The 8,085-nt window shown below is 37.8% G+C and overlaps 1 protein-coding gene across 1 annotated transcript; it reads left to right on the top strand.

The window, feature by feature from the left end:
- Nucleotides 1–595: 595 nt before the first annotated feature.
- On the top strand, nt 596–5,540 carry prkab1b (protein kinase, AMP-activated, beta 1 non-catalytic subunit, b). The gene is made up of 8 exons (XM_088418813.1): nt 596–933; nt 1,349–1,482; nt 1,890–2,056; nt 2,148–2,241; nt 4,493–4,607; nt 4,677–4,810; nt 4,895–4,963; nt 5,273–5,540. The coding sequence occupies exons 2-8, from the start codon at nt 1,360–1,362 to the stop codon at nt 5,348–5,350; spliced, it is 780 nt and encodes a 259-aa protein (XP_088274939.1). The 5' UTR covers nt 596–933; nt 1,349–1,359; the 3' UTR covers nt 5,351–5,540.
- The last annotated feature ends 2,545 nt before the right edge of the window (nt 5,541–8,085 follow it).

Genomic DNA, 8,085 nt, shown 5'->3' with positions numbered 1-8,085 from the left:
TATATATATATATATATATATATATATATATATACATATATATATATATATATATATATATATATATATATATATATATATATATATATATATATATATATATATATATATATATATATATATATATATATATATATATATATGTTTGCCATAAAAGACACAATTAGTATTTTGAGCCTGCATAGTACTGTACCGGCGCCCACCAGTGGGGCCAGGCTCATTAAAAGTCATCGTTAATAATGACGAATTTTAATGAGCTGAAATTAAGACGTGATTTTAAATGATTAAATCGAAAAGTAACATGAAAGTTGATGAAACAAGTCTAAATTTAAGATTGCTATTGGAAAAAATTCGCAATTTTGAACTATGCACCTTGTTCTAAGAACTTATCTGAGAAATGCGACTTTGTACTTTTATTGTGTTTATTTACTCGATAACTACACGTCTTAATGTGCCCATAACACATACACTTTGTGCAAATGTTAAATCAAAGTAAACTGCTCTGATTTAATTCCCTTTCAGTCTACATTTTTAAGTTTTTGACGTTATTTACACTACAACCTCTCTTCAGCATATATTGGGTTAAAAGTCAAACAAGGCGGAAGAGGTGTGTTTTCATCTGGACACACTCGCACAACTGCAAGATAAGTATTTCTGAAACGAGTCCGTATTCGCCGCTCGCAATCACGGCACGGGTCCTTGGAAGATATTGTCGAGGCTGAGGAAAGGTTGTAAAAAGAGAGTCAAGAGTCACTTTTTAGGACGATTTTTGGACGACACAGAGCGCACGTCCGCGTCCTCATCATTACGCGAGAACGGCTGCTCAAAGACGGAAACAACTGTGAGAAAGACTCGCCGACTCCCTCCACTCCCGTAGAGGACCTCGCGATCTCCTTGACCCAAGACATTCAGACTTCAAATAGGAATCTTTAGGTGGGTAGCGTCCGATATTAAGTCGAAAAAGTTCACTATTGTTGCTGTGGTTTCTTTTTTAATCCGGCCAGTAGGAGAGTCTGAAAGCGCCCCTTGTGGTCAGACTGGGAAGAAACATGCTCTGGAAAATACCGTGCCTTTCATTTCCAAGTTTTTATGCAAAGGCACATCATTTTACAAGAGAAAAAAAAAGAAACCTAATGGCATATCACCAAACAAATGTCAATTTGGTTCCACTCAACTGCAGTGTTCAATAACAATATAAATATTGTCCAAGACCAGGTGCCATCTGTCAAAGAAAATGAAACTATGTTACTTGTTGTGACAGTAGATTTTTATTAAGTTCAATTTATTAAGTTTTCCAAGCCTACCTAAGAAAATGATCATATGTATTTGTGTCTTTTTTCCATTTTAGATGCTGCCAGAATGGGGAACAGCAGCAGTGACAGAGCCAGCGGGAGTCAGAGCGAAAGAGGGAAGGAGACTCGTCCTAACATCCTGATGGACAGCACAGAGGATGCAGATATTTTCCAGAGGGACGATACAAAGGTAACAAGTTTGTACCCGTGCAGTAGCATTAATCCCAATGACCGCATCAGATCTAACATTTAGCACAATTCAGCAAAACTTGTACTCAAGGAATTGATATTGAAACCGGTTTTAGTGCTAGCTCCCTCCACAAATGGTTGAATTTTAATTAATTTCTTAATTACTGTGCACCATTGAGCCCATGGAATTTCACTGCCTTGCTCAGGTGTTTTATGGCAGTGCTGAGAACTGAGTCTGCTATCTCTTCAGCAAGTGTTTCACCAGAAAGAGGTCCTGTTACCAAAATCCAAGTCCTATAAGGCAAAACTAGCTGCTGTCACAAAAGCAATTCGGCTAGGGTAGCGTTGAGGAAGCGGAGTGAGGCCACTTTTCTGTTCTCATTAACATTGAAACAATCTTGTGTCCAGTCGCCGCAGGAAGAGGAGTTTCTGGCCTGGCAGCAAGACCTGGAAAGCGACAGCAAATGTCCAACGCTTGCCAGGCCGACGGTGTTCCGCTGGACCGGAACCGCCAAAGAGGTCTTTGTGTCTGGCTCCTTTAATAACTGGTCCACCAAGATCCCTCTCAATAAAAGGTAGTGTGTGAATCTTGCAATTTTTTATTTTTTCAATCAGATGTTATTGTGTGAATTTGTTGAATGGTGACATGTGTTGCCTCTCACGCAGTAAAAACAACTTTGTAGCAATCATGGACCTGCCTGAGGGAGAACACCAGTACAAGTTTTGTGTGGATGGACAGTGGACATTGGATCCAACAGGGGTGAGCAAATGAACCAGATTTTTATTAATTTTAACACAGTATCAATTTTGTGTTATTGTATTTTTGTAGTTCTACCATTTATTTAATTACATAGGAGAAAGAAAGACTTGCTTTGGTCCACTTTCTCATTCAAAGATTGAATCCACTTCTAGATTAAGTCATATTTTAATTGAGAATTCATTGAAAATAGAATTTTTAATTTGGGGTTAAAATTGCCTCAGAGTAGTTTTAGCCTTGAGTTAAATAACTTTCTGTCTTGATTAAAGACTACAGCAAATACTGGGTCACTCTAAATTATGATTTGAATCAGGACTGGCCAGAGACAGTTTTAATTTTGTAGCAAAGGCCTAATTGAGTCACTCCGCATGCTGCTAATTTATTTCCTTGGAAACATAGGCTGCTATAATATAAAAGATTGTATTCCATTACTTACTAGAAAAAACAGTATGATTCTACCTTATTCCATTCTTTAGTAATCACTGTTGGTGGAGAAAACAGGCTTTTTGTGAAAAGATGTTTTTTTCTGCACAACAGTGACTTTTACACTATTTTTTCTGTTTTAGTGGCATCTGAAACACCGAAACCATCTTCTATAAAACTTGAACAAAAACAATGAAAATGGGTTTTTGATGGCAAAATAATAGTTTGCATATGTATATAAACAACAACATTTTCTCATTTGACAAAATATTTACAAATTTTGGGCTATTTGCATGGGAGGTGTGCATTTTTTTAAACCCAATACTTGATTTTTGTGTGATAATGTATGACACATTCTCCTGGATGCACACGAATGTTGCTGAATTTGCACACCCAGCTTGTTTACCTCTGCAGTTTCAAAGAAGATTCTGGGGATGGATCTCTGCTGATATCAGTGGATCTGTATCAGAATCCACTCATCTGACATATCCCAGAATTCGCCATCTGATTCTTCGTTAAGTGACGTAGAATCTTTGAAACTACGGCATATGCCCCCATAATATGCTGGAGCCCGCAGTGGCTTTCGATGACTTAGACACACGCGTGTGAAGCGTATTCATAACTTGAGAATCCGCTCCATTATCAAGTTCCTCATCATTTTGCCTACCTTGAAGCATGCTTTGCAACTCAATGGCTTGTGTTTTTACCCTAACTGCACGATTCCTCCTTCTTGGCTTAGCTTTTTTACCCAGCGTGAGTAACTCTGCCGTCAAATGATCACAGATCTTCACTACAGTGCTTATTTGGCTAAATATTAAGTGAAGCGCTAGTCAAGGGTGTCAGCTTCCCTTTCATTTAAAAAAAACAAAAAACAACAACAACAACAACAAAAAACATACAAGATGAGAATTCTCATCCATGGCACTGAAAGAGTTAATATTGTGCTTTCACAGCTACAATCTGTAACAAAAGGCCTTATGGAGCATTAACAAAAACATTAGCAATAATACAGAAATAACATAATGCAAAATTGAATTTGATTCTACAGATTCCTGTGGTAATTTTCATGTGTACTAAGAGAAAAATAAATAGAGCTACAATTTATCATCTTGGGGTTTTTACACAGGAAACTTTCCATCGTAAATCGGCCCATTTGTGTGGTGTGAGTGAATTAACTGTGCATAGCAGTGCACATGCTCTGCAACTGCTGAATTGAAGAAGGTTTACATCAAGTTCCTAGATGCTCTTGATCACATCAGCCACAAGATAAACTTGTACGAATATAGGAACAATCTTGGGGTATTTGGCTGTATTGATGAATGTACTGTTCTAATTAAGTGTCCTTCAACAGAAGATGCAAACTGTAATCATCAGGGGTACTTTCAATTATCTCCATCAACATGTGTCCCAGTTCATTGTGTCTGATGAAATTGGGGGTCTTCCACCGGTCTTTAAGTGCTACTTTTGAGCAGTTGCCATGGTTTTCCTTAATTTTCTAAAGCACCGTTCCAAGGCAGTATATAAACGTGTGCGTGTGTGTGTGTCTCCCATTCCACCCACTCACAGCTAAAATTTATGTCAGAAATATTCCACCCCGGGTTTTCAGAGCACCCTCACCTTTTTTGCCACTTGATTACCTTAGGCTGAGACTGAAGTAAGAAATTGAACATCTTAAGTCACACCCGAGGAAGCTATTTGATTAGATGGATTACATTAAACCAGATTAGTCATGGCTTTATTTAAGATTTATTTGGGAAACTGCGTCTGTAAGTTGACATGAAAATTCACATTTTTAGTGCAATTCAGTTCCTCCTTCCATGTCCTCACTCAGGCCGTGATCACAACCAAAACTGGGACGGTAAATAACGTTATCCAGGTGAAGACGACAGACTTTGAGGTCTTTGATGCTCTCCGGATTGACTCTCAAGATTCTGCAGACATCTCAGGTACTGATCACATTTAGTTGTGTTCTCAACAACTCTTAGCAAGTTTATTTATTTATTGATTTAAATCAGACCTATCGAGTTCCCCTCCTGGCCCATACCAGCAGGATGCATATGTCGTCAAGTCGGAAGACAAGTACAAACATCCTCCCATCTTACCTCCACACTTGCTTCAAGTGCTGCTCAACAAGGACACAGGGATTTCTGTATGTCACACCTTCAAAATTTGGTCATGTCAAACTTTGTATTCAATATGAGCTCAAGTCTTCTCATCTTTTTGCCTTTCCCAGTGTGACCCAACCCTGCTTCCTGAGCCCAACCATGTGATGCTCAATCACTTATATGCCCTTTCCATCAAGGTAACACCTACATCAACTACCTGCCCGCTTTGCGATTGTTGAATGCATTCCTGCACATTACAAACAGAACTCATGTGCTGCATTACATCACTGTCCAATGAGATTAATTGCAGGAGTAATCAATGAATTAAGGCTTAACGGCGGCCATTATCAGAGAGCTATATATAAACATTTGACAATATTACTGCATACGTCTAACAGTGTGGTTGTAGATTGCAGCGAGTAAGGTCTGCACTCCATCATTTTCTCCGTGAAAGTGTGAAACTCCTCTTTTCTTAATAACATACGTTTTTGTTTTTTTTTTCCCAGGATGGTGTAATGGTCCTGAGTGCAACACACCGATACAAAAGGAAGTATGTGACTACTCTTCTGTACAAGCCTGTATAGTTTGAGTTCATTGTCAAGGCGATATCAGGGTTGGTAGAGCTCAGAATGAAAGGCCATGCCCATTTGATGCTGTTTTAAATTCATAATTAAAATGTTGATCTTTGGCCTCGTTAACTAATAAATACGTAGAAGTATTCTTACTCTCCTCAGAAGTTGAATGTGTACATAAAAATCACCGTTGGATATATTCTGTTTGTGTGCACAGGCTCATTTTCGTCCATATGTTGGTGATCAATAGCTATCGGGTATTTTTGTCATTGAGAGGACCTAGAGAAAATTTGAAAATGTAAAAAAAAAATATATATATATATATATATATAATATATATATATATATATATATATATATATATATATATATATATAATAAAAATCCAAAGATTCAAAGAGATTTATTGCCACATGTATAGCACGAAACCACACAGAGAAATTCTTAACTCTACCCACCTTCCGAGTAAACCACATTCCAAATCGAACAAATAATAATTAAATATTAGGAAAAAGAGCAGTCCTGAAGTCGCAGTGGTTGAAGTCCCCCGCTGTGATCTCACGTTTGCCAAAGTCTGGTCCCCCTCCACAAGACAGCGCAGTCAGGCCTCAGCGAAATGCTAGTCGAAATGCTAGTCGAAATGCTATTACTGCTTTGTGAAAAGCAATTAAAATTAATTAAAACACAGAAGACCAAAAAACACATTTCAACTTCATTATGAATGACCAGCCGTTTGTAAATGTTTTAATGCTTAAATTTCAACTACTTTCCTTTCTAGGAACATTATTTGAGATGCTTCTTTCCCCTTAATCTTTGCTCTATCAGATGACCGTCGACATGTGAGTCAGCCTGATTTGTTAAAATGTGATCAGTAGGAACTGATGCTGCACGATTAATCGAATTTTAATCGTCATCACGATATTGGCTGCCACGATTAATTAAGATGAAAATTGGCGCTATTAACATTCAAAAAGCCACCTACATGTCAAATCAAGCACTTTCGGTTATCCTACCACCGGGGGGCAAGCGCAAGATTAAGACGTCATTAAGCTTAAGAAATAGCAAGCGAGTAAATTCTGCAAGAACGTCTGCAACTTGTTTTATGCTTGACGCGTCCCGCGAGTTTGACGTGGCTCCACGCGTCAAAATGACGTCTATTCGGCAACCCCGCCACTTCGCTTGGTGTCCGCACTAGCTAGATTTTCCGCAATGTATACCTTCTGGAATTTCTTTACCGCATGGAAGCGCCAGGCAGAAAACGTGTCGGACGAACTTTTGCTTATTGGTGTTCGCCGGTGAATACCAGGGAGCATGTACACAGAAGCGAGGAGTCTGATTAAAAAAAAAAAAAAAAGCTTGGAAGAATTTCGATTGGGGTTCCGGCGGGGTTCCAAGCATGTTCTTTCACGCGTGAAGAGTGGAACGTGATAACGACGCAGAAGATATCAGATATCGCACTCCGGAGATATCAGGTTTCAATTCCACCTTAAAAGCCTTTAGATGACAATGTTTCCCACATGTTTGCATGCCAAAAGCCTCTACTTTTCTCAGCCCCTCGTATACCATACTAGCTGTCAATTGAGACCCATTTTGGAAAATCCGATTGGCAAAAACTTGAATAAATTGAGTTTGTAATGACAAAAATGACGTTTTGACTGCTAATTCCATACTCACTTCGAGTGATTCTGGTACTTTTGTTCAGTTTTTTTTCCTTGCAAAAATACTTTAAGGCTGTTGTAGGTGTTCTTACAGGTCTGTTGTAGTATGTGCTTGGTTCTAAACAGGCTTCAATTTTTTCAATGGTTTGCACTCAGCAGGTTTTTGTCATAATTGATTTACTTCATTTTTATTTTTTGTCCTAATTGATTTACTTCATTTTTATTTTTTGTCATAATAGATTGACTTTATTATTTTAAAATACCAAGCCTTGTTTTATACAGTATATACTGTAAAAGCAGATACACGGGGTAAGCAAAAAATGCCTCAAGCCGGTACATGAATTTTTTGGACTCTGTTCAGCCCTACAGACTTCATTCAAAATAAAGGCTCATGTTCCGATTTTAATGTGCAGCACCGTTTGATGGCATCTCAGCCAATGCCAAAGGTTTAAAAAAAAAAACAAAAAGGACAGCCCCAAAAAATGTTGAACTTTTTTCAATCTTTATCTTGTTTTTAAAATGTTTTAATTTTTAAAATGTTTATTGTTTTTCTGAACAGAAACAGGTGATAAATAATAATGATATCAATCATTTTTAATGAATTTAAACGTTAACTTGCATGTGAGCTCAATTAGAAAATGCAAGGCATTTGATGGCTTTCCTGGATGTGCGATCAAAGCACCTTTTTGGAATATGGTAGTAATGTGACAATTGTGGGCACACACATTGGCAGATTCGTTCATGCAATATATCCAGACATACATGCACTTCAACAACATGATGGTATCTTTAAGATTATTAATGATTTTATAAATGACTGCAGTTTCAGTATGTTGTACATCCATGGGTAAAAGATCTGTTTGACTTTTTTTTTTCCCATCAAAAGCTGATCCATCGCTATTTGTGCAAGCATGGTCTGAGGATGTTCTAAATGTGTTTGGAAAATGTGCACAGTTGATGGCGATATAGATGAATCACTAATTTGTCTCTGCAAATTTGATGCACTACTGTGTACGCACGGTTAGTGAATGAGGCTGTGCTTGTTTTGATTCCAACTTTGTGTTTTATGTTGTTAAACGTTTTAGAGCT

Source organism: Hippichthys cyanospilos, chromosome 1 (genome assembly GCF_059441005.1).
Source record: "Hippichthys cyanospilos isolate Australia breed blue-spotted pipefish chromosome 1, RoL_Hcya_1.0, whole genome shotgun sequence".
Classification (NCBI taxonomy): Eukaryota; Metazoa; Chordata; class Actinopteri; order Syngnathiformes; family Syngnathidae; genus Hippichthys; species Hippichthys cyanospilos.
Note: the sequence above shows the minus strand (reverse complement) of the source record. Positions and strands in the feature narration are given on the sequence as shown.

Bases quoted from the DNA above. Each gene is read 5' to 3' on its own strand.
- prkab1b (XM_088418813.1), top strand. From the start codon at position 1,360: ATGGGGAACAGCAGCAGTGACAGAGCCAGCGGGAGTCAGAGCGAAAGA. The intron at 4,608-4,676 runs GTACTGATCACA...GATTTAAATCAG, and splicing joins AGATTCTGCAGACATCTCAG to ACCTATCGAGTTCCCCTCCT. The intron at 4,811-4,894 runs GTATGTCACACC...TGCCTTTCCCAG, and splicing joins ACAAGGACACAGGGATTTCT to TGTGACCCAACCCTGCTTCC.